At 34.4% G+C, this 27,876-nt stretch overlaps 1 protein-coding gene across 1 annotated transcript; it reads right to left on the reverse strand.

The window, feature by feature from the left end:
* Positions 1-1,638: 1,638 nt before the first annotated feature.
* On the reverse strand, positions 1,639-11,090 carry LOC146995694 (bombyxin F-1-like). The gene is made up of 3 exons (XM_085822920.1): positions 10,988-11,090; positions 4,832-5,015; positions 1,639-2,781 (listed from the first exon to the last, which is right to left on the reverse strand). The coding sequence occupies exons 1-3, from the start codon at positions 10,997-10,999 to the stop codon at positions 2,609-2,611; spliced, it is 369 nt and encodes a 122-aa protein (XP_085679046.1). The 5' UTR covers positions 11,000-11,090; the 3' UTR covers positions 1,639-2,608.
* Positions 11,091-27,876: the final 16,786 nt, after the last annotated feature.

Below are 27,876 nucleotides of genomic sequence, written 5' to 3' on the forward strand. Positions count from 1 at the left end.
TCGGTCTCAACCTCCGAACTGACTGCCATATACTATTATGCGCTTTTGTACATCTCAACGCTGCACCATGGAAAATTCATTATAATACAGACTCTTACAGTGCATTGAAAGCTTTAGAATCCTTTTTTAGCACCGAGAATCCTGTGATAGTAGATGTACTCAAGTTGAATATTAAATTAACAACTTGTGGATATGAAATTGTGTAATGCTGGGTCCCCGGAAATATAGGAATAAAAGGCAATGAGCTGCCGGACATCACAGCGAAATCTGCTGTTGAAATGCCCGGCCGCTTCATCCGTTTTAGAGATATCTGTTGTGTTATCAAAGAGAAGATCAGAAAAATATAGCAGCAACTTTGGCACATTCAACTTCATAACAAGTTGAGAATTGTGAAGCCTAAAATAGAGCATTGTGATACTACTAGCAATCGTAAGGAGGAAGTTCTTTTGACTCTACTAAGAACAGGTCATACTAGAGCGACACATAGCTATTTACTAAAAGCTCAGAATGAACATGCTTGTCCAAATTGTACTGTTTGTCAGTTAATACATTTTAATTGAATGTCCATATTTTAATAGTCTTCGTGAGAAGTATTTTAATAGCTGCGACCTTCCTCTCGACCGTTTAATTGGAAGAGAGGTGAATCCCAATTTGTTTCACTACCTGAAAGAAACAGGTTTCCGTTACTTAATTTGATTTTTGTCTTGAGATTTTATGTTAGAATTTTAATGAATCAGATGTTTTAGGATTTTATATCTATATTGCATATCTCATTATCTTAATCATAATCAGCATTTTCATCCCACCATTTCAATTTCTTTTTACTTGCTTTGATTTTATAAGTGTGCTGTTAAATTTAGACATTGTTCTTTATCTAAAATTTGTACTTTAGTTTGTATATTGAAAACAAAAATCCTGTGTTTGGCGCATATGGTCTTTAGAGGCTTTGCGCCATTAATCTACTATCACCACCACCACCACCATCCAGCTTTAATATGAATGGGAGACTTTTTTAGGCTCAACTTTTGTTCAACAATTGCATTCAGAAGCCTATTTCGCTTATGTAGCGGTAATATTTTACGATTCTGGGGAAAGAGTTTCCCTGAAAACTCTGATATTCATAGGTTAGAGAGGAACGAATCAGTGAAAGCTTGATCTTCTGTATACTATATTTCTGGATAAAATCCATTCATACACCTGGGAGAAACATATCTTTCAGAAGCATTTCTTTTAAGATTCGTGTTAATAGGTCTTTTAAGGGCTTAAATATTCGATTTTGATCCCATTGTTTTGCAAATATGAGTTAGGATATTACTGTAATCACATTTAGCAAAAAAAAAAAAAAAAAAAGGAAAGCAACTATTATTGTAAAGTGTAATTAGAGATCTCTTCTTTTTAATACGTTATCATTTTAGTTTTGTAATGGCCACGAGTTGTGGCTGGTAAAGCATATTTTAAGTTTTACCTTTGCCTTGTGTATAATGTTAAGCTGTACCGCAAGCGATAAGTAATCAAGCATTGCATATAATTCTTATTGACAGCTATTAAATAATAGGCAGGACAAGTTACTTTAGATGTCAGAAGTTAAATGCTCACGTCCATGTTTCACCTAAATACCGAAGAAAATACTCACAGACATTTAGATAACGAATAGTTTAATGAAAGCATGAAAAAATATCTACATATAGAATGTGCATTAATTTAAATGTGAGAAAGTGCCTCGAAACCATAAATCACATCAAATACATTCTCTTTATAACAGCACAAAAGGGTAGGTCCTTTAAAAAAAGCAAGATTTTTTCCAGTCGAGAAAACAAGCTTTCACTGTTCAAATCTGTTTCAATTGATGAATACAATACTTTCCAGTTTTACATTAAATACCATAATCAGATTCGTAATGGTCAGTAGTTGGGCAGTATTCAAGAATAAATCACATGGTTTAGAAAACAAATTATTTCGATAGTAAGGATGTTTTGAAACTTTTAATTGTAAGAGAAATTCAAGATGAAATGAAATATGTTTCTGAAATCGTGCTTTTCTAAACTTTCTCGAAGGCTTGCTTGAAATTAGCAAGAAAAAACACGATTGCAGTAATAATACTCTTTGGTACACAATATATTTCATAAATATATAAATTTACATCCATGATTAATTATTCCGGATAGGAAATAAAAGTAATGCAGCTGTAACTGTGAAGATATTTTGAGTTTCCCGAATTGCATTTTCTGTCTAATATTGAAGGCACATTGTAATGAAGGACCTTGATATAAAAAATTTGTGGTTATTAGCCAAAGAGGTAATCGTAATTATTACTCAGTGAGGTTTCCTAAAACTGTTTGCATACTTTAAATAATTTATATAACATGTAAAGAAATTTGAAAAAAAGTTGTTTACATTTTATACCTTATGTCTAGCTAATAAATTGATTATTTTGTATTTAAATTAATTAAAAAAAGTTTGCTTTTTGATCCCAACTACTGAGCATTAGCTTGTCCATATAACATTCGGCAATCTATCCATTAGGCTATATATCATTTGATGGAGATTTATTTCCCTTGTCTGGCTATCTTATCCGCCATGACTGGGCCGCCGCGATGACTGGGCTATCTTATCCGCAGTATGACAGGAGTTCTTGGATGGTACACGCTTTTCTGCAACATTCATCCACAATACCTCTGGTATTTCTAGGTACATTACTGATGCTGAAAAAGTCCAGTGCTGTCTGTGGCCTCACGAATGCATCGGATTCAGAGAAGGAATTTTCCCAACTGGGAATACTATCTGAAAGTATGAGAAACTATTAAGCATTCAGGTTAACAAAATAAGTTTTTTTTTTGAAATTTTTATCTGGAAGCAGTATTTATTTAAGCAGAATTTACCAGTAATTTTAAAGTAGTTGGCTACAAGCGAAACATCGCAGAAAAAACCGACGTGGAGAAACCAACACAAGAGGAATTCATTGTTCTACAAAAAATCGCTGGAGAAAAGGAAGCAAGAAGAAAACATCGAGACATAAAACATCGTCTTAGGGAATTAAGGAATTTTAATAAAACGTTGTCATATAATATATTGTGGGAAGAATTAAAGCACCTATAAATTATCGCATGATATTAACATCGCAAATAATTTGATAATTAATTAAATAATTTTAATATAAGTATTTTAATGCATTATTACTCTTTCTTTTTCTGATCTTTTTTTAATATTATATTTTTCACGGAAAATATTAATATCAACTTTATAAAGGAGCTTAATGAACTCATGACCTTTAGTAGTTAATTACGTAAATTTAAAATTATGTTAACTGCTCCGCGTACCTTTAATTTCTATATATTTTTGGGTTTTGAAAGCTTATGTTCCTCCTTGTTTTTTCAATAAAAAATGATTATATTGTTAAAAAGTAGGAAATATAGAGGTAAAGTTATTTCACATTTCTTCTTGCGCTTATAGATTATTATGAGAACATGCATCAAAATTTTAAAGACTAGAAGCACGTGTTTGGGATGTTACCATCAAGCGAGGTTTTCTGCCTGTTTTATTTTATAAAGCCATGTTTTGTGCGGCAATGTTTTTATTTTTTGAACCAACTTATTTTCTACCACAATAACTTATACTGTTATGTTTTAGAATTGCGGTGTTTTCTCCTTGCTTTCTTTCTTCACATGACGTTTTCTATACGCGTTGTTTTCTCTACGACGGCTTCTTCATGTATGTTTCCAAGGGACACTAAGTAAATTAAGTAAATCTAATTTTTAAAATGCTTTACGGAAACAATTTCAGCTAACCTAAAATACTTTTTAAATTCCTGCTATTAGCTCACACTCTTCCTATGTCTTGTTCAAATTTTCAGTCGTTAATAAAATACTTTTTATTCATCCACTCAAGTTCAAATAAATATTTTCAAACTTGTAGTGGATGTCACTTGATGTAATACGGTTTTTTCACGCATTAAAGTCAATTCCTACTTATTTATTCACGTTTATTGGAATTAAAGGTACACCGTTTTTATTAAATATAGGTATTATAAGACTTACAAATAATGACCGTTTATTAGGTATTCTCACTTGTTGTAAAAATCAAATTTATAACAACTTATAAACAATAGTTCATGAGTGTGATAAATATGATTTTAATATTTAAAAAACATAAGTGGCAACAGTAAGAGAGAGTTCTAAAGTAAGTTCTGCAGTGTATGGAATTAAAGATTTGTAATTTTATAGAGTTGGATAAGGTGATGTAATGTCCCATCATGTAGCGAAAATTCTCCCCATATTTCTATATTAACGTTATAATATTATATGCTTAAAATATAACCGTTTAAAATATCCCTTGCTTATTAAAATAAATAAATAGCACTGTAGATTATACAGTAAGGTCAAGCATAGGTCACTTAGTTGTGTGAAATCATTAGATGGTATATTGATTGAAGAACTGGACTGCATGAAACTCACTGGAAAGGTTCCTTGCAATAATGAGGCATTGCAAGAGATGGATAGAATGAGAAATTATAGAACACCATCAGCTTCATAAATTAGAAACGAAAAATGTTAATAATATTAATAAAAGGAACTAAAATAAAATTTTTCTTTGTTGACCCAAGTAGGAATCGGCTTGAAATTATTATTTTTTCTTTAGTATTACTTATTTGTTACAAACTTCTTCCGATGTAAGTTACATAAAAATGACTTTTATGCAAAATTATTTTCTTTCAAAATACAAGCTGCTACATTTATTAGAAAAATTGGCCTCCTTTCTACCAACATAATACGCTTAATTAGATAGATTCATGATTGCTTTTTAGAATCGTTTGTAACTAGAAAATACAATTTACCTCCTGAATATACATAGTTTCGCTTCTGCGGATCGAGATAAGTGCTGTTGCAGACTAGAGCTAGGGCCGAGGCCAACCTGCCTCCGCACAACCTTATGCTGCCTCTCTTTTGTATATTATGTTGATTTGGATATGAGTTTACCAGCATCACAGTGCAAGCCAAGGCTGCCCAGAGGAATGAGTACTGAAACGAAATTAAACTTATTAATAATAATTCTTTCATTTATAAAAACTATCTGACGTATTATTCATATTACGCAAGGTCAAGTTTTCCTACCTTCAGCCTTTTGCATGTGACAGCAAAAACTAACTTTTAAGGGAATTGTGCGTTCTGTGATAGGTATGTTTAGTGGGTGACTTATGTCATATTTAGAATTCATAAAGTGAAGTGAAGGAACTACAATACTATGTTTTGCGAATTATACATCGAAACAGCCACAGTGAAACATTTATGGTGAATTTACAACTGTCCAAATGGTTTTGCAGCTTTCTTCAGTGGTATGAATATTTGCTATGTATTGTTTTACCTCATTGGTAGAATGTTTGTTACATTTCAGTATTTTTACATAAAGGTGTAATTGAAAAATTCTTGCATTTGTTGCGGCAGAATAATTATAGTGTTCTGCCTGCGCTTTGTATTAAACTCGGCCACTACGAAAAGGTTAACAAATATGGCTGGTTAGCTTAAGCGACAAAGAGCATAAAAAGCATAAAAGCATTCCAGAACGCAAAGAGAGAATTTTAGAATGAAAATTGATCTCTTAAATTATTGTTATTAAAATAAAAATTATTTAACAAACGACACATTACACAGAATTCAATAATTCATTAATTACGTATTCGCAGAATTAAAAGTTTTCAATTACTTAACATAGATACAAAATCAAAATTTTTCTCAGACCTCCAAAAATTACTTTTATTATGTTCTGGAAGGTTTGAAGACACTTTTGAAGAAACTCTAAAGGAATTAACTGAAAGTTCTCTTTAATTTTTTGTTATTAATTATTTAAGCTTATTTAAGGATTAAAATACTTATTATTAGACTCTCTCTCTCTGTATATGTATTTCTGGCTGTGGCAAGAAATTTGTATCGAGAACTAAGCAGAGGGAATTCGCGAAGGACATTTTAAGAGAAAGTGCCTCATATTCACATTAGGCATTGGCAAAGAACCGGGACCAGCATTGCAGTCAACGGTTTTGTTTGGGTTAAAACTTAGGACAAACTACCAGTACGCAGTGTTCTTAGCCTATCTGCCGTTGTACTGCCAGTAAGATTTAGCAATTTCTACTGCTGTTGTTTACTGTGAGTTTTAGAAAAAGCAATAATTTCATCGTAGCTAACAGGATACAGGCGTAAGACTAGAATTTTAGTCTTAAAGAAGTCAATTTATAAAGAATTATTCGATACCCACGTGCGTGCCTTCGTAGTGTAAGTGGTAGCACGTCAAGTTTACAATAGGAAAATTCGGAGTTAGAGTCCCGGCTAGGACATAGCTGAATTTTTAGGTCTCCAACTCCAAGGGGGAAGGAACTATCAGTTGTGCAGTGCCGTACCACTAAAATATGGCAAATGACAGTTCGTCCCTACTTGTATTTTGATTAACTGGGTTTCTTCCCTTTTCTCAGTCAGCCTTTAAGTGAGGAAGAGCATAAGGAGTTTATTGCATTTCTCTATGAGTGCTTTGTGGTATACGTGGTAGTATAGACGGGTAGTAAGCAAAAGATCTGCTATTTTTACCTGTCCGAAGGGGAAGAAGGCACTGAAAATCTCTTTAAATTCTAATCATCGTTATCCTTTTTCGTTTACATATTGAAAAATTATTTTACATAATTGTGTTATGTTGATGGACATTTTCTCCCTTTTGTTCCTTTCACCTGTGCTTTCGCTTTTTATATTTAGACTAGGAAAATATTTCATCATACTTTCCCACTTATTTAAGCATTAAAATGCCTTGATATATGATATTATCAATAATGAAAAGCACATTACCTTTTATCAAGCCGAAATAAACGGGTAAGTGAAACTGAATGCAATGACTCTAATTTCTCTTAAGCTGTTTTTCTAATTTTGTCTCTTACCGAAAAGAGATATTTGCATAGATTAAAAAAGTTGTAGAAACATTAGGTTATTTCGAAACAGGAGAGATGAAAAATGAGCAATAGACTTGCCGAAACTCGAACCACGGACCTCTCGAATACGCGTCGAGGGTGCTAACCACTACACCAAGAAGGCATGCTAAGAAGGCGGAAGAAATACCTTATAAAGTGAATCGTTATTTTTTGGAGGAAGTTATTGATACCGTTTAAATAAAATCATCTATCTCTGCGGCAAGGAGTTGCTGATAAGATGATAAATGTTAATAGGTAACTGATTTAGTTTACCACAGTTCGTGAGTACTGCAGGAATACCTTTCCCATAATTATTATTCGGACCCAGAGTACTCGTTATCCACGTAAATATTCCAACCGTTTACTGAATTTAACCCGCTCTTTATTATTGCGAATTCTCTTTACTGTTGACTTCAAGTAACTAGTTTCGAGTATATTTTTACAATGTGCTGACAATTGCATTTTATAGCGTTCTTGAGTTTACGCAGTATAGATATTGAGAAACCTAAGCAATACCAAACCAAATTAAAACAAAAATAACAATTATGAGAAAAGCTCTAAAGTTATAAATAAAATTTGAAACTTAAATTTCAATGAATCAAGATTTCAAATATTTATGGAATATTTCAAAATCAAAAAATAAATTTAATTAAAATGAATAATGAAGTTTTCGAAAGTCAGCTTCTTTTTTGAAATAATTATTTTTTTAAAATGAGAAAATAGACTATTTTATCTCATCCTCATTCTTTTTAGTTAGGTTCAACCTTAATTTTGTGTTAATTTTAGGACAATTTCAAAATTTCAAAATTAATTCTAATTTCGTAAGCGTAAGATAAACTTGCATACTGTGCGTTTAATATAACAACGTTAATAAGTAGATTAGATATTTTAAAAAAGTGGAGGGAGTTTATTAAACTCTTCTTTGACAAAAAGATCATATAATAAGCATATAATAAAAATGAAGATGCATCTAAAATGAACTAGCATATTACGGTAACGACATATAGAAATATTTTCAGTTTTGAAATCTTAATGAGAAAAACTTATTTTTGTCTTCTTTGGTTCCAAAGCTGCATAATGAGATCCTGTAGTATATTTAGCTTTCAAGGACAGTTTTACATCAAGACGATCCTTAGTAAACTAAATGTTTTTTCCTAGTTGTTTATAATAGAAGCAATTATCAGTCAACTAATACGATCAGATTTTGGTCATTTTGTTACATTTCTTTATACCACAGCAATTAGTTAAAATTTGGACTGATACTAGTATCTTCAAAATTGGGAAAAGATGATCCCTCGGATAGAAATCGTGTCTTTTACCATTCTTGGTCTCCAAAATTATAACAAAGAAATTTTCCAATGTTCGTTGTCGTTATCTTCAAATTTATCATTTCTGGAATTATTATTTCTTGACCTTTAGTTAGTTATTTGATATTCATCTCAATTAAAGAAATATTACTTTTAAAGTATATTAGTAAGTTGTAAGTAAAATTTACGGAGATACTTGTTTGTTTATTTGATTTTGTTATTTGTTATTTTTGATTATGTTTTTGATAAATTTGATTATTTTTTTTAATTTCCATTACTTCTTTCAATTTTTCGTTTTAAGTGCAAGTACTGGTATACATTTTTATGTTACAAAAAAATGCTGGTTGTTTTCGAAAAATTTCGGTTATTTCTCAGAATTTTGACTAACTTTGAATTACTCTTACTTGCATCACAGATAGGGCAATGAAAAGTTACAATGGTATTTATTCTTGAAATGCACAAAATATGAAATAAACAAATATGTGTTACGATTAAAACTTTTAATAGTTTGACACTTGAATAGAATAATAAAAGTGAATTTTGGATTCCAAATATGGTTTCAGTACTTCTGAAAAAACACTCAAGATGGTGACATTCGAAGAATATGCATTCTGAAGTTTCTTGTAAGGACACCTGTTTGAACCTTTTATATGATAAGTGCGGGAGCATTTATAAAAAAATCCGAATTAATTATTTTTGCATAATAATTTATATATTTCGATTGTTGCTTACTTTATCATAAATAAAGGCTCTGGCATTTTAATTTTATTTAAATTCCTTGATTTAGTAGCGATCAGAATTACAAAACAGCTAAATTTGAAATTCAAAATAATTACTGGTTAATTGCTTAATGATATTATGAAAGATTGCATTTCTTCTTTGTCTTTGAAATAAAGGTTTAAGAAAATGAAATTTGGACAAAATTATCTATGGGGGAGAAAAAAGTCTGAAAAGTTTTAAATTATAATGGTCGCCCAAAAAGATTTGTTAAGGTTTTTTGTATTCTTGCTGAGCTCGTAGTCTTTCAGTCAGCTGTCGTACTCGTTCCCGCTAAACCATTTTTTTTTCTTTTGTCTTTTCTTCGCACTTACGTCAAACAATGCAACAGCAAAATCACAATATTTTAGAAGCAACATAGCAGCATATATTTGGAATTCCCGATGCAGTGTTAATTTTTGGCATACATTTTTTGTTTCTTTTTTAGTTTTTCCTAAGTTCATCATACCATTATTCAGCTGTGTCAGTAAGATTGTTTACAAAACTTCTTATTCCAGAAGGGCTATGAATTTTGTTTTGGCACTTTGTGTTGGTTCACTATAAATGTCGATTCACTTTTCAAATTCTTGCTACTATATATTACAGCCCTATGTTATATTTAAAGAAATTAAATAATGAAGAATCTGCATAAATGTATGTATGTTTCTCGTATTGTGATAAAACAATGGTACCTAGAGCTATCAAATTCTGAATAACGTACGTCCCCACCCGAATATGGGAATCGGGAAACCTTAATTTGGAATTTGAAATAAATTTGTTTTATTATCTATTTCATATTTTGTAATACTTCAACGAATTTTTGGCTAACAAACTGAAGGATTTCAAAACGAGCAATGGTAACGTTGTACAGAAAAATCATTTTTATCTCCAGGGCGTGAGACTGCGTATCGGAAATTCAAAAGATATGCTCAATTTAAACCTATTTCGAGATATTGCTCTTGAACTGAATTTTATGGTTTAAGTGCGAAGAACTTGATATTTAATAAATAAAGGCGGTACACACAAAACGTTAAAAAAAAAGCCTCCCAATCATTTGACCACAGCGGCAAAATCTAAAATCTTATAAAAAGGAAGGTATAAATTTCTTTGTAATTAAAATTTTTATTTTTCTTTATTTTTAATCTTTCCATTGAGAACGTAAAAATGTTCTTTGCATTAACGCCGCATAAAACTCAGTTCAACAGCAAAATAATGACATATTTAAAAACAGCATATTTTTAGAATTTCCGATAGATACTTTGGTGCACTAGAGATAAAAACTTTTTACTCCGTATAGTAACTGTTTTTTTTTTTTTTTTTTTTTTTTTTTTTTTGATATCATTTAGTTTGTTAATAAAAAATTCATTAAAGTTTTACAAAATATGAAATAAGTAATAAAAAATATAACGTCAGTCTATGAAAATATTTACATTTTTAATTAGACATATGTTGAATTAAATGCATTTTTATAGCTTAAATCAAACCGATTCAAAAGTAAGAGATGAATATTCTAATAACTGCATCTATTGCTTTCAATGAGCTTAGTTTGTTAATTCACGACAGACAGGTTCAGTTTAAAAGATAAATTTCTTTCATTTTGCCGAATGGCAACAGACTCCAGTGAAAAGTGAAACGACTCACTTATAGTAATTCTACGCAAAATCGCACTTCGAGACTAATAATATTTTTGCCATAAAAATAACAGATTTATTAAATAGCCGGATTCTTTAATATTTAGTATCAGCCAATTTATTTAACATACTTTCATTAGTATATTACATCTTCGTACAGAATGCCATAAAATTAATGGCTAATAAGCACATTTTTAGCGGAATATTCTTAAGTAAAAAAAAAAAAAAAAAGAAAAAACTACAAAATTTTTCACTAAATCGATTTAACTATCTTTTCTGTTCATCGCGAAGGACATAAAAAAGAGTTATAAAATCCTTTCAAATTTCCTAGGAAGATTCGAACAGTTACTTACCTTAAATGCCATCGAGATGTAGGTTTGAATGGTGAGTTGAAAGAGTTCTGCGAAAATGAGAACTAGATGGGACGCGGTTGGGAAGTTTAAGAGCAGAACGATCTTCGCGAGTTTTTATACTCTGCCAAATGGGCAAACGGTAGCGCGGTCTATCATTCCAATTTCTTCTGGGAGGATGTAGAAACGGGGAAAGGGGGAAAAGCTCGCACACTTGATATGTAGCACGTGTCTGGAAAAAAGAAAATTGAAACTAAAACAACGAGCCATGTGGGGGTATCGACTATGAGGTGAGAAGGAGGCGACAAAATGTTTGTGATACGTTATGAAGGCGTGTTGGGCGGGGAAGGAGATAAAGAAAAGAAATGGGAGAAAGAAAACGTGGCAGATAATTAGTGTAAAATTACATCTAGAGAAAGGAAAAAGGGGAGTGAGTGGAGTTTGCTCTTGCTCTGATCAATTGACTGAAAATCGCCCCTATTTGACATCTATCCCTTGTCCATATTAGAAGATAGTTTTATGCTGGGAAGATGGATTTCTTAGCCCGGTATTTTTTTTTTTTTATTTTTTAGATTTATTAAGAAAATAACTAAAAACTAACTGTAAGAAAATAATTAAAAACTAACTGTAACTAACTGTGAAAAGCTACTTTCTTCGAGTAAAAGTCGAAAACAAAAATTTCAGTCAATGTTAGTCACTAATACTCAAGAATAATGAAATTAGGAGTAACTAATGACAAAAGAAATTAAGAAATTGAGGCTTCTGAAGAAATTAGCAATCTATACTAAATTTCAGAAATTTAATTTAAATCTTGTGAAAATCTTGTAGAAAAATGCAAAATGTTTGTCTCTTTTAAACATAAAACAACGTTTTTCAATTTTACATTTTCCTCAAATATCAGAATGTTATGCTCCATAAGATTACTTTTATTCAAAGAGTTTAGTACAAATCATATGTAAAATATCATTTCCAGAGATTAAAGTCACATTAAAGATAACGCCAGATGAGCAGAAAGAAATTGATCACTAATTGCAATTTGTAAAATTGCACAGCAAAAGGTAACAGCTGTAAATTACTCAAGGAGAAAGCAGAGATTAAGCAAATCCTCCTTAAAACAAAAATAAATCCCGTAAATTACCGGTATCATTCACAGAATAAACGAATTTATAGAATAAATAAAAAAAACGCAGTACAACTAATTTTCTCTGAACTATAGTCTCGCTGAAGTCACTTAGGTTACGTTAAATAAGGTTATTTGAATATGACAAAGTACACGTGATCTGTCCACCTAAATTAAATGATGTTCTCAAAGCGAAATTCTTAAGAGAAACCAGTTCGTATTCACATTACACATGGAGAAAAGTCACGAAAACAAACCACGCAATCAGCTTGTTCGCTTTGAATCGAACTCCCAGTATTCAGCGTTTTTAACAAGTCGCCCACTCTTTATCAGAATGAAATCTCTCAGAACTACTAGCATTTGAATGAATGCTGGCTGTCTGCGCCATATTTATATGTTGTTGTTCGGTTTTCTAAAACATTCAGGCTGTTAAAGATTCGAAAAAGCGTTTTCCTGAAATTTCCAGAAAGTCGCCAAGTTGACGACAAATCGCCAAGTGTTGTAAATCTATCGAAAATTTTCTCCTTTAACATAAATTTTTTCAGAGAACTTCTAACAAGTCGGTAATCATTAGCTTTTGTTTATGATCTAAGGATCTACTTGAACGGTTTTTGTAAAATGTTTCGGATTCAGAATCATGTCTACATCTCTGTGCATGAAATAAGGCCCTTATATACAAAATACAAGGTCAAAAATGTAATTAGATAAGAATAAACCCTTAAAATTATACACACATATATACTGATACATATATACATACATACATACATATGTATATAATTTAAAGTAAAGTAGAAGACTAGGATTTTTCTTTTAACTATATATATATATAGTATATACCAACCTCCTTACACGGCTTAAAAGTCCTCACCTGACCTTTATTTTGGCATTCATTGGTCGTAGTCATATGCTTCCACTTACAGAAGTATTTTAAATGACGAAAATATTCGTCTATTAGGAATGTCAAATTAAAAAACATTCATTTTGTACAAATAACGAAATCTAACTTTTAATGCAGTCTCCCGGTTCCCATACTTATATTTGGGAAAGTTTTATGCTAATGGTATTAAAAAAATAAAATTAGAAGAATGACTCCCGTACGATAAAAATGAACAGGGATACTTAATTTCAATAGTTGCAGTTTTTAATGCCATTTTCTATTTGCCTCGATGAAATGGTTATTCAAGTTAGAATAATTCAAGGAAATAAGTTTAAACGAAGTGGAGGGAAAAAATGTGTATAATTTAATCCGCCGTACGGGGAAGTCATGTGGTGGATACATCAGATATTTTTCTAAGGAAAGCATTTTATTCGGGATGTTTCAGAAAGATTTCACGAGTAAATATTCCTTGAATCTGAGTGCTAGATCTAGGGTCCCGTATTAAAAAAACTTACTAGTTGATTGTAACTGACTTTGAATATACATCAGATTATAATATTATCAATTAATCGAAACACATCACTTTTATAAAAAGGATAGTTAATAAAGTACAACGTTTTATCTTGTAATTTACAACAGCTTTACGGTGAGTATTTTACCGAGTATACTGAAAATTGTAAGCAAAACAGCACGTTTATATATGTACAAGGGAAGCATCTGTATTTATTGAATTTTATTACCGGCCTGTTCTAAAGAATTGAAAAAAAAATTATAGAATCCCAATTTTAATTTTAAAAGAATTAAATATTTTCTAATTTATTTTATTTTATTGTAATTTTAATTTGGATATTAATTATATATATATATTAATTTTAATATTAAAAGGATTCTAAAGAATTCAGTATTTTCTGGAAAATTTAAATGGGCAAAATTCTCAGATGTTCTTACATTCTAAACAATTACTTTCTTTAAAGATAAAGTAGTAACAACAAAATGTAATAATAAAGAAAATCTAAAGAACCTTTCAGGGAAGTTTCAATGTAAACTAATAAGTTCTGTTTTTTCATTCTTCTAGGTACCCTCGGTTTTCATATGGTTTCAGTTTGAGACAAACTATTCATAATGTTGTATATATATGATGTATGTATATAGTTTTACATATTTAATACCTTTTCGCTGCATTCTTGCATTACTTATTTTCTAATTTTGTATGTGTGGCAACAAATATATATTTTTCATCTGTGTGTTTCTTTCTAGTATGGAATTGTTGATATTTTTGATTTGAGAGAGACAAAGTTCAGAATACGAAAACAGCTCCAGTCAAACGCGAGATACACTCTTCATGCTACAAATTTTTCCTGAATTCTCTGGTATCCCATGTCTTATATAAATATAGCTACGAAAGCTCGGAGGTGTTACTAAATGCTTATAAACAAGCACAAATATCCGATGAACAAGTAATACAATTGTAACCTCTAAGTAAATAAGACCAAAAAAGACTAAGGGTGGATTGCTCCTAGAAAAACGCATAAAAGGAGTGGTAGCAGCTCTTCCACTGGAGAAATAGAGAAAAACAATAAATGATGTTGATCAAACGAAACACGACTCCGAAAATGGATACTTCTGCTTTGTAACGTACCTAATCAAACAATAGATTTATAAAAACATGAAAACCGAATCAGGCAATAGATTTGTAAAAACAGGAAAACGTACCGAATCAAACAATAGGTTTATAAAAACAGGAAAGCGTAACGAATCAAACAATAGATTTATAAAAACAGGAAAACGTTCCGAATCAAACAATAGATTTAGAAAAACATAAAAAGGTGCAGAAAAAAATTTCTCTAATTGTAGGTTCTGAAGTTTTAAAATGGAAAATTCTAAATGATCAAATAGGGATATTAGGAGTAAAGAAAGTCACTGAAAATCTTAAAGGAGAGAATCTGATTATAAAAGTTTTCAATGAAGATGACTATCACAAATTAAGCTTCGATGCTAGAGAAGTCACATATGGTTCGTTTCCCTTCTTGAAAAACAAGCCCATATGTATGGTCATCAGAAAAACACGAAAGGCACAAACACTTAATATCGAGAACCGAGACTTTCAGAATGGTATGGCCGTTATATGAAATATGTACTAAGAAAAAATTAATCTCCAGTTAAAAAAAAAGAGAGAATAAGTTTCTTCCTATGTTTCGCATTGAGACGCATTGTTAAAGTCAAGTTAATTTATACTTTAACTAGCCTAATGAACTTATCTGTTTATATAGGACCTATAGAGGCTCAAAAAACCACTCAGTGCCATAACTGTTTGCTTTCTGGGCACAATAAGTCCCATTGTCATCATAAGGCCTACTGTCTTAAGTGTGCTCAAAATCACCTGACTAATATCTGTAAAAAGGACAAAACTGTTATTGGAAAGTGTGTTCTCTCCGGAGGGGAACACGTGGCCTTCTACAGAGATTGCGCACAGTACCTTAAAATTATAAAAAGGCAAGACAAAAATCCCAGAACCTTCAGCAAAAATGCTGAGCATATTCCAAGTCTAAATATTACTTTTACTGCTAACACTCAGCATCCAAAGGGAAGTGAATGCCTTAGCCATTAACAAACCTTAACCAACTTAAGATCTGGATTAAAACGTCCAAATAAAAACTAAATCTCTCGTTGATAAAATCAAACGAATGAATTCAAAGGAATGATAGATTCAAACGATTACGGGAAGAACAAATAGTTGTAGAAGGTCTTGACTGTTTGACAAAACTCAATTTTAATCAGTTACAATTGCAAATTCCCTACTTTATACACTTTTTATTTTTAACTGTATTTCAGTTTATTGTTTCCATCACGATCAAGAAACGTTTTGTGAAAAATTATATTACAAAGAAGGTCTATATTTTCTGCAATGTATACTGCGAATTGTCAATGTTTTATGCAATTGTACACCACTTCCTCATCCTGAACGTATGCTCAAGAAACTGGATATGCTATAGATAGGTTTGCTATAGATAGAAACTTGCTATAGATAAGCTTGTGTTTGAATTACTCTTATCCTCCATATTAGACGTTCTTTCCGAGCAGACATTGCTTCAATTTTATATCTTAATTTCATTCTCAAATTTATTTGTCTAAATTATTCTTCCGTGACTAATTCTGAAGTATTTTGCTGTTAGCATATTGAAGTAAAATTTAGAATTATTTCACACGCATCACATTTTGTACACTTGGATTTTATATTTTTATGTGTTCTCTAAAAGCCATAGGTCTACGGTCAGAAGTCTTACGAATATTCCATTGTTAATTTCACAGTACGGTCACTTTAGCCTGAGGCCTTTAGTGGGTTATGAATTCTTGGTCTCCCCGGCATCGAAAGAACTGGATTTATTTTTTCTCTTTGAATACAGCAGCAACACATATTGATGCAAAGGATTTTCTTCTTTCCAAGGAAAAAACACATCCTAACATGTGGATACACACATGTGGGATTGTCCCGTAATGAAACATTTAACACTGGAAACATTTCCATTCGTTTACATACAGTTGAAAACTCTCAAGAATGATTAATACTTATTAATAACGTCAGTAAGAAATTGCGCTTAATGTTATTTAGGTAAGATGTATCGCTGTACTACTACAAGCGCCTGCATAGCATTCAGGACAAAGTATACTCCAAATTAAGAGAGTTTGAAAAAAAGATCGAAATGAAAAACAATTGGAAGCAGAATTGAGGAAAATTCAAGGCACTTTTAGATCGTGTTTAACCCTACTGCTCCACCATCAAAATGACAAAAAAAGATTCCAAAATCCTCATACCCTATCAGCAACAGATTCTTCCAGCTAAATCAAGAACCCTGCAGTATTGATATGGAAATCTAAGCCTCAGTGAGCAAACCAGTCAACTTCAATAAATCCCGAGACCTTATTGGGCAATACTATCGCTACTCGATCCACTTTGTCTAGCCAAGGTTTTCCTCATTCAATGATCGCGTCAACCTATCTCCTTTTGGTTCTGCACATTCAGTCCCTTTGCAGATTTCTGCAAGAGCACAGCAGAACAATAATAAACGTCTGAGAGAAAAGCTCCACCTATCTTTAGAAGATTTGCAGAATCCTGACTAATTTCTACAGGATCTTTTCTTCATCGCCGATTGTAAAGTATTAGGAAAGCTGAAACGTAATTGTCACAAGATAACTCTTCCAGCCTTCGACACTTGCAGCGGGATTCAGAAAATAATTGAAGAAAATTACATGTCCTTTCACACTTTAGAATTAGCAGAGTGTAAAATCTTGAAAATTGTAATACGTGGATTCTCAACCAACTACTCAACAGAAAGCATTATGAATAAACTAGACAACCTGGATTGCTATCCAAAACATAAAACAATGTTATACAACAGAACCTTTCTTTTGATCCATCTATATAAAATCGTAGCAGATGGAAAGATCTACAGTGTTACTCACTTAGGTACCTCAAAATAAAAAGGAAGTCACTCAGCAGACTGCCTGGCTCCCACAGGGCTGCAAGTGCCAGGAATACGAACATAGCTCTTTGCATTTCACCGGACTTCAACGTTGCGTTCGCCGTGCCGAAGAGCAATGGACCAAATGGGAAGGTGACAAAACAAATCTTCCAAAATTTAAACTATGCCCAGCCAATGTCTCTGGGTTCCCGAGAAAACTTAAGAACTTAATTAGCCCAGAGATATTTCAACACGCACCACAGCCAGCTATCAATCCTTCGACAACCAAAGCTCCTATTCAACCAGCTTCTGCCAGAATGGACTGTTCTCCACTACCAGCTACTCTCACTAATAGTACATATGAACAAGCTAACCATATAAGCAACAGTATGGAGTTCTGCAAGCTCCTAGAAATCTGGACTTTTTTTTTTTTACTTTTACACTGCTAAGGAGGACTACTGACCGGGAACAAGCCCTTGCAGTATGATGTCCGCCCTGCAGACATTTATTAAGTCTAAATTAAAAAAAAAAAAAAAAAAAAAAAAAAAAGAGTACAGAGTTACATCTAGATAGGGAATACAAAGGACTACCTTGAATACATATGACATTCCTGATAGTATAGGTTACAAAAAAAAAATAATAATAAAAAAAAAAAAAACTTAGAAGTAAAAAGCTGCATTGATACAAAACTGGTAAAGGTAAAACAAAAACAGTAAAATTTAAGACTAACATTGGAATTTCAAGCCTGCAGTTATACATCACACTGACTTACTATTATACACTTACTATAATTCCGCACATTACAACATATTATGCAATATATTACTATAAGACTGAAAAACACACTAACATAGTAAAACTGATACTACAAATAAAAGACGCTATATAGACTGTTCGTATCAGAAAAGTACACACTGACATAGTAAAGCTGATATTACAAATAAAACACAACATATACACTGCTCGTATCAGAAAAGTAGACAATTCTGTAGATGATGCTGTACTGTAACGCTAAAACTAAAGAAGACTAGACAATAACCTTTGGAAACAGTCACAATGAAATTAGGAATATAATATATTCTAGCAGAGTTAGAATACGAGTCATTTCAAAACATTAAATCCAGCAAAATATTTCAATACATATTTACAAAGTTCTACAACCAAGAAAGTCTGATTCAATACTACTATTATACATCACACTTACTTATCATTATACGACCCTAAACTATTATACTCCACATTAATAGAAAAAATTATTCAAGATACTTAATGGAATACTGTACATACATTGAAATAAAATGGCGAATACTACAAAATAACAATCAATATACAATGTGCTTATCAGAAAGTTGGTTCTGCGGCCACGAATATTTGTTATAAAGTGTTGCATTTTGCACAGTACTAGAAACTGTTACAAAACATTTGCACACAATATTTCATGGTACTAGCCGAGAGCTCTATATATGTATTTACTATTATACCGCAAACTTAATTGAAAACATAACACAACGCACTTACTACTTAACAGGTCAATACACTAAGACAATATGTAAATTGAAATACACAGAATACAATACAAAAATTAAGTAAACACAATAAAATTTAAAGATTAATAATGGATAGAAGCGACACTGAGGTACAAATAGACAGACATTGATTGTGGTAATCTGCATCTAGGAGGTAACATTCTCCAGCAAAGTTATTCATGTACTGCACTAAACATGGCTGTCATGCATGTACGTAACATAGGTACAATGGCATGCCATTAGTCTCTGAAATTGTCCTAATTTCAGTAGTTGAATATTATCATATATAATAAGATACCAAATTTGTAAGGTAAGAATTATGAAAGTTGTTGGTATAGAATTGCCTGCTGTAGCTGCTGTTGACACCGCTTCTGTTCAACAGAATTCACGAGCACAAATGTCCATTACTCGATGAATCTGATTAAATGCGAGCTTACTTCTCTTGAGGGTGTCTGACCACCCGGACCAGTGTGCTTCAAAGGGTTTTTTTAAATGAAATGGTATCGTGAGAGAGCATTCGAAAGCAAAGTGATCCGGATCACCTAGTGTTCCACATCTACAACTGTCTGAAGTAGCTAATCTGAAGCGCCGTAAATAGCTTGGAAATGGTCCGTGTCCAGTAAAGAAATGTGTAAGATGAGCACTACTAGTGACCAGATTCAGACCAACTTTGGGGAAGAAACGAAAGGTTCTGCGGCCTGTGGTGGAGTTGCTCCATCTCTGTTGCCAAATTTCTAACATTTTAAGTTCGGTAATCTTTTTTAAATAGGAAACTGGTGCTTTTAGGGGTGTTACAGGCATATTCAAGTCGTTAGCTGCTAGCTTAGCAAGCCTATCGGCCTCTTCGTTTCCAGCAATGCCTACATGCGCTGGAACCCAGCTCAAGTACGGTCGTTGGGACTCGGGAATCTGAAGTAGAGCATCCCTAATAATGTGGACAGAATCCGCTTTGCTGTTGAGTTCTTTAATGGCCAGTAGGCTCGATGCTGAATCACTCAGTATTCTGACTGGTCCTGTTAGATTTTGCTTAATATAATCTAATGCTGCCTTTATTGCTACAAGTTCTGCCTGATATACACTATTGTAATCTGACAGCCTCTGTGACCAAGTGTAGCAGATGGTATTGCCTCGCATGACGCAGAAGCCGCTACCTGTGCCAAGCTCCGTTTTGGAACCATCCGTATAAAGACAAATTTCGTGCCTAGCCAGAATTAAGGGCTCTATGGTGACTTTGTCATCATAATTTATGTCCGCCGGATGTCCTAGAGAACGAGGGGAATGATCCTCGTAATCACGAGCGCGGTAATTGGTACCCCACAAGATAAAATCTTCCTTTATGCGTAGGATCCGTGCTTGTCCAGCCTCCCTCTCCACGACAAGATCCAATGGTGGTAACCCAGCGAGCACCTGCAATGAATCTGTAGAAGTGGTCCTATAAGCTTTAGTAATCATGAGGAGTTGGAGACGCTGAATAGAATTGAGTTTCCTTCTCAGGTTTCCATTGAGATGAATACCCCATGCTGAAGACCCGTACAAAATCACCCTCGCTGTTATTGTACGATACCAGATCTTCAACATGTCTGGTCTAATGCCCCAATACATGCCAGTAGTTCGTCTCATGTTATTGGTAAGAGATACTACTTTCTGGTGTATATGATGCAAATGTGGAATCCAGTTGAGGCGGTTGTCTATGATGACACCTAGATATTTCAACTGGGAAACAGTCCTAACTGGATGACCTAATAATCTTATAGTTGGATTCCGCCTCAGTGGACCTTTACGCCCTATGAGTAAAATGTTAGTTTTGGACGCTGAAATTTCCAGTTTGTGATCGGCTGCCCATTGTGCAAAGAGGTTCAGTGCTCGCTGTACATTCTCCTGCAGTCTGTGTCTTCCAGTGACCAAAAGCAGAAAGTCGTCGGCAAATGCCTGGACTTTGACAGTCTCATCACCATTGTAATAATCAAATATCGTGTTGGCAACCAGGTTCCATAAGACTGGGCCCAGGCATGAACCCTGGGGACAGCCACGCACCAGTCGTCGTTGAAGTTGGCCATTTGGCATTGTTATCTGTATTTGCCGATCAGACAAATAGCTGCGAATAATCCTGAGGATTTCAATCGGGCACTGAATTCGGTCTAGACAATCGATCACATCTGGCCACCAGAGTGAATCGAATGCCCCTTGGATGTCGACTGACACGACTGCTGTGTACAGATCGTTATTTCGGTTATCCTTGATTGTGTCCAACAGACTGGTCAGAGCATGCTCTGTTGAAGTACCCTGTTTAAAACCAAACTGAGCTTGGTGTATTATATTTCTTTTGCTTAAGAAATGATTGAGTCTGCTCAGTATTACTCGTTCAACTACTTTACTAATGGCTGGTAGCAGACTGACAGGCCTGTAGGATCTTGGATCATCAGGGCCCCTCCCGACCTTCAGAAAGAGAACTATCTCGGATATTTTCATAGTTGTTGGGAAATGACCCAGTCTCCAACATGTGCCGCATAATTTAACCAAGAGCTTTGGGCATGCTTGATGCACAACCTTGATTAAGATGTTGTCAAGGCCGTCTGGGCCCGGTGCCTTGTTATTGACTAGGGCCTTGACTATTCTGTGCAATTCTTTTGGCGCTGGCAGCTTCGAGTCACTTTCAGTGGTAGTCCAATTACAGTTATCATAGTGTTTTCTGATGTCCGCCTGTCGTGCTGAGTCTGTATCCTGTGTGTCATTGCGAAAGATAGCTTCAAGTATGTTGCCCAAAATTTCTTCGCTAGTAGTGCCAAGTTGCGAAGCTGCTAACTGTAGTGGACGAAATACTTTCGCACAGGCTACTTTCTGTACCTTGCCATAATGCTCTATGACTCTGCTGCAATGGTTTTGCCACGCTTCCAGTTTGCTATTAATGATTAGTTTTTTGTAACTGGCGTGTTCCATTCTGTAAAGTTGCATTCTACTTTGCCTGGCGGCAGGGTCTATTTCCGCCTGCGCTCTTCTGCGTAAAGCCCTAACTCTACTCCTCTGCTCCGTAAGTTTGCCGTTCCACCAGGATAAAGAGTCAGATATTTTCAATCTCTTCCTTTTGTATCACATCCGAGCAACTGCCATTAGATCATGTATTAATTTATCGTAGATCCTGTCCAAATCGATACCAGATGTACAGTTGTCTAGTCCTTTGAGGTACTGGGGCAAAATCAGCCTGCACTGTTGCATGAACTTGGAATGTCCGCCATATTTCGTCTTTAAGCGATACTGTGTGTAATATATGCTCGGCAATTTCAGTTCAAAGAGAATCAGCCTGTGATCACTGAACGTCGGCGTATCACTGACTCTCCAATTGCTGATAAGATGTGCTAGTGGGGATGAAGCTAAAGTCAGATCAGGCCAACCCTCCGCCCTAGCGGTAAAGAAAGTGGGAGGGGACTCCTCAGAGTTGATCACAACTAGCCGACTTTCCGAGATAAAGTCTAGAACCTTCCGGCCTCTCTCATTTTCTCCCCGTGCTCCCCAAAGAGAACTCGAGGCATTAAAATCCCCTGCTATAATGTGAAACGGATATCTGGCAAGAAAATCAGGATTCAGTTCCTGCAGAAGATCATCCATAGAACCACTGGGAGGCATATAGACGCTCGTGAGGGCTAGCGAGGAAGTGTGTAGTTCTAAAAGGATTGTAACTGTATGTCCGGTTTGTCGGATTAGAACTGGTGACAATGGACCATGATAAATCAAACCTGCGAGTTTTAAAGTTGACAAGTAGATTTTAGCTGTGCTTGGCAGACCAGGTATGTATTCCCCACTAGTATAAAACTCCTGTATAAATGAGACTGTGGCCTTAAATCTTACCAATAGATCAGCAAAATTTAATGTAGCTGCTCGCGCCCTTTGCAGATTGCATTGGGCGAATATCATACCTTGCAATTCGTTAGCAAATAGAGATGTTAATTGTTCGCCTGAGCTCGACGCATCAGACTCTTGAGTCAAACTATGCGAATTTACATTGGGAGGGTTCTGTTCAAGCTGAGACGTTCCAATTGTTCTCGGTAACAAGGACATTTCGAAAAGTTGGCTGGGTGATGGAAGTCGTGAGAAGTTCCTTTTGCCTGGTTAGAATTTTGACAGTTAACACAACTTTCTGTGTCTGTTGTACACTCTTTTGTGAGATGTCCTTTGCTGCACCTTGCACAATTTGGAGTTGACTTGCAGTTTCTTCCCAAGTGCCCGAATTCTTGGCAGTTATAACAGCGCTGAACCTGGAAGTATTCTTTGAAAGAGCAAGAATTAAGGCCTATGAATATCCTCTTGCAGTTCAGAATTCTGACAAAATGTTCCGAGGCGATTTCTACCAACCAGTTACTGTAACCGTCTGTTCTGGGCAGAGGTCTTCTAGGGAAAGCAATATCTCGGGACTCTTGAGGAATAAGCTGTTCAAATGCTGTAGTTACCTCCTCAGCCGTGGTGTCCTGCGGCACTCCAAAGACTATAAGTGATTTCCTTATCGGTTTGGGAATTCTAACACTGAGAGACTCTCTAAGACTAGTGGAATTCAGGATGGCGCTCTGGAGCCTTTGGAGATGTGCTTTCTCTCTGCAACGAATTAACAATTCCTTTGATCTGGTAGAGCGTACAAGTGTTATCGAGATTCCCAGTTTCTGAGGCTTAATGGTATCAATGAGCTGTGCCCTAATACTGTCCGGTGTTCTATCTTCGTCCTTACCTTTCACCAGAAGTACAGGCTCTGCTTTTCTATGAAAATCGTTCTGACAGTTGTCTGCTGTGGATTTACGTTTTATTCCTTTTCTTCTACCTCTTTTAACTACTTCTGTATAAAGTGACAAGTTAGCTTCGTCCTCCTCTTCAGGAACTTGATTATTCTCGTCTTTTGAATGTACCGTGTTCTGGTGAGTGCACTTTAGAGTGACACTTGATCTGGTCTCCTCTAATTGCCCTTCTAGTCTTGCTATCGTAAGCTCTTGCTCTGTTAGTAAGCTCCTTAGCTTGCTGAGGCTATTTCGCAGTATGGTAGTATCTGCCTTATTAAATTTTTTCGATGTGTTTTTGGCCGTCAGCAACGCTAAGATCTCATCACAGTGCTTATTAAATATAACTTCCCTACTAGAGGAGTCGGAGTCAGTTTCTTGTACAATAGCGGAGATCTGTGAGGTAGCAGTCGAGAGGCAGGTTCCTGCTGAGGAAGCGGAGTTGGCAGGGGACGCTACGATAGATGCCATGCTAAATAACGTGCATTAATGCTGTGAGGGAACTCAAAAGTACTGTGCTTTTAACATGAAACTATAAATCATTTAATATCACTAATGTAAAATAGGATTGAGAGGACTGAGATCATAACAGGTATGCTGAGTGCTTAGTACTGGCAGCATTATTATTAGAGTCACTCTGAGAACACTGGTGTAAGAATGGAATGAAACTGGACCATGCTCAGTGTTACTAACTATTTTAAAGACGATAGTGATACAGATAATTCTTATATCCTAATAACAATAAAAAGTTATGATTTTGATGTAGCTAACAGATACATACACATAAATGAATTCCAAGTAAAGCAATACAAATAAATGATACAATTAATATAGATAAGTTACTTAAATGTAAATAAAAGGATACAGATCAATTATAATATCAAACACAATGTGTGAACTATAATTATAATAATAATAATACATTTACCGTTAATGTACGCACACTGTGAAAGGGCAGAGTTCACGTTGAAGTGAGAAGCTAAGTAGTATGCTTGCGCTATGTGCCGAAAACTAAATTATACATTTATAGTTATAGAATTGTCAAGTGAGCTTTAACACATTTGCACTAAGAAAATCCTCTCAGTAAGGTACAGAATCTAGACCGTAAAGAACCTAGACTCCTTTACGTAAGTAAACTTAAGAACTAAACACTTGGAAATCCCATTAACTAAACACAATAACAAACAAATAACAAAATTATCACGGACTGAGAATGTGAAATACAATCAATTATAGGATAAGAATTGAGTTACTGTTATAAAATGTTAGGTCACTTGTGCATGATTAACATAAGCTTTAACAACTAATAACCAAACAAATAAGGGTAAAATGCAGTGTAAATACTTTAGAATACTGGTGACAGATGAGGATAAATATTAATAAAGAAATATTTAAAAATTATATAAAAAAAGGGGGAAAACTATTAAATGATAATACAGTGTGCTTTAATATACAATTAAAACTCTAAACACCACAGCATGAATATGATTATATACTGATGGATAGGACACAAAAAGAAACTACGGAACATATGATTAATTCAGTTAATATATTAAAGCAACTATAAAATAATAATAATAATAATAAAAAGCAGCTAAAAGATATTAATGTCCTACCATGCTTCGTCTACTTCAATAGAGAAGAACATGTGTGTTATCCAAACATAACTATACTTAGCAGCCAGTTTTTATATGCGTTTCATCTGTGACTTTAGTAATCCAATTAGGTTGAGATTCACAAGCACAAAAACACGTAATGCACACTTTGCAAAAGCAAAATGCAGAGACACTATGCACAAATTGAACACTTTCATTAACTGAAAAAGGAAACTTGACACTATTAAAAATTACCATTCACACTGCTGATGATTATCACACACATTGCCGCTGATTAATTGGTACCTGAATAACTATCGCACACTCTGCTACTAGTGATTAAATAGCACACACTAAGTAACTAAATGACCTGTTTGTCACTGCTGAATTATTTACACACACTGTTGAGGGTATGCAAATTTGCAGATCACTAATGCTGTAATCGCCCCGACGACTAAAGTAAAAAAAAAAAAAATTCGACAAATGTTGTAGAAAATGAACCACTCGTCCGATTCCTTTCAAATTTTTAAACTTGTGATCCTCTCATGCCGTCTAGGTGATTAGACTTGGTCCTGTTAATCTGGGATGAGTACCTTATGAGAGATGCTTGGTAAAACAAAAGCACAGTTCCCTTTGAACTGCGCTTTGAATGAGAGAGTCTATTTGAGGGGAAATACAATAGCGCTTTCCTGGGGTTTGCAGGGGGGAATACTGCTTACGGTGAAGTCGTAAATTAAGTGTCCGACGGTGCAAGTTGAAGCGAAACGACTCAGGGCTTCGTGTTGGGAGGTCGAAATGCTTGAGCACAAAGGAAATACAAAGTCGTGATATGAAAATCACTAATTAATCCATATCTCGCCGATTGATGGACCTACATCCGAGAAGACTATATCATTTAAAAGATCTCTTAAAGACGAAACTTTTGATATCAAATTTATTCGCCAATGATAAAAAATACGCGTTAAAATAATCCAAGTACAGGAGCTTAATGAAACGCGTCTTTCTCCTTCTGAAGCGGTCTGCTCCTGACCCTAAAAATCTGGTCTTTCATCAAAGACCGTATGAGGAAGCTCAAGGCACAGTCTGAACGGTTGAAAAATTGGTCACGAAACTGATACAGAATTTAAATGCGCATATCTAATCCAGCCACCAGGACGTACTCCATTGCTCAGCGGGAGTAGTTTATTCTCATGCTGACAAAGCGAATTGTGTTGCTGATGAACTGGAGAACATCTTCCAGTAAAACTCTTAGACATACGTCGATAATAATATCAGTAAAGGCAACAGGTAAATTAACAATTTTATGCAACAGCTTAAACGACGGAATTCTCCTCCTATTGTTTAGTTATATACATTGCAATTGTGACTGCTAAATTATCTACATCGAAACCTGCCAACGTAATTAAGAAATTCAATAATAAGAAAGCCGCCAGGTCTGACGGAATCAGTAACATAGCTCTGAAGCCCCTTCCTTCTGATACCATGATAACCGTACCAAAATCATAAATGCCTGCTTGAAGCTCAGCTACTTTTCTAAAAAGTGGAAAACTGCCGTAACAGTCACGTTTCCCAAGCTCGATAAAATTATATGTTTGTGAAGAACAAGTAAGTCCATTAGCTTGTAGTGTCGTGTGGCCCCAACTTGTCAGCAATTGTGGTAGTGACTGCTACGAAGTTTGAATTTACACAGACACGTAAGAAGGGTTTAAAGCCCTTTTTATTCAACTTTAAAAATAACAGCTGCGTCCACTTGACGCTCACAAACTATGCCGACCCGGCGGTTAACTGAAACAGAACTTAAAACGGAACAATAATGACTGAATGAATAAAAAAGCGAGATCACTATCCACGAGGCTCTGAGATCTTAAACTAACCTAACCGCGTTCTAAAATATCGCTGAGATTCAGCCAGCTTACTAATTAAGCAGTTGAAAGATTTAGCAAAAACTGCCGAGATAGGCACACAGGCCGAAACACGCGGTTCTTAAATTTCTAGCTAGCAACCTTCATGTTCGCGATTCAAGAAGCACATCTACAATCTCGTTTTCCTTCTATTTAAACTCAACCTACTTCTGCTAAATTTGAATAAACTGCGCGCTCTACTACAATTTACATACTCTAGCATTGGCAATTCTAGGGGGAAGTAAAGGCTTGACAGGAAAGATAGCTTAAACTTAAAATAAATGTTAGTTAAAATAAATATACACTCAACATTTGCCGCTGCCAGAATTTGTTAAACTTGGAAGCCTGTCCTAGAAACGTCCTGTCTAAAAGTTTATTCTAACCTAAGACTCAAGAGCCCCGTTTACATAAAACAAACTTTTCCCTAACAAAACCCTGCAATAGTTTTTGTAGACGATTAGAATACAATATCTTCTTACAGGATCCTCTCTGCTGGTTGGTCTTCATCAATCAATCTTTTTCTCTTCCTTCCAGCATCTGGAAGGAATTATCAGTATATTCCAAATACATTATGATTTACTCTTTCTTAACACTCGATAATATTTTCGTTTTCGATCCTTTTCTTTTCCTTATTTAACTGCTTAAATTCACAA

This window comes from Stegodyphus dumicola, chromosome 8 (assembly GCF_044657685.1).
Source record: "Stegodyphus dumicola isolate Sdum_Otavi_A_Nest chromosome 8, ASM4465768v1".
NCBI lineage: Eukaryota > Metazoa > Arthropoda > Arachnida > Araneae > Eresidae > Stegodyphus > Stegodyphus dumicola.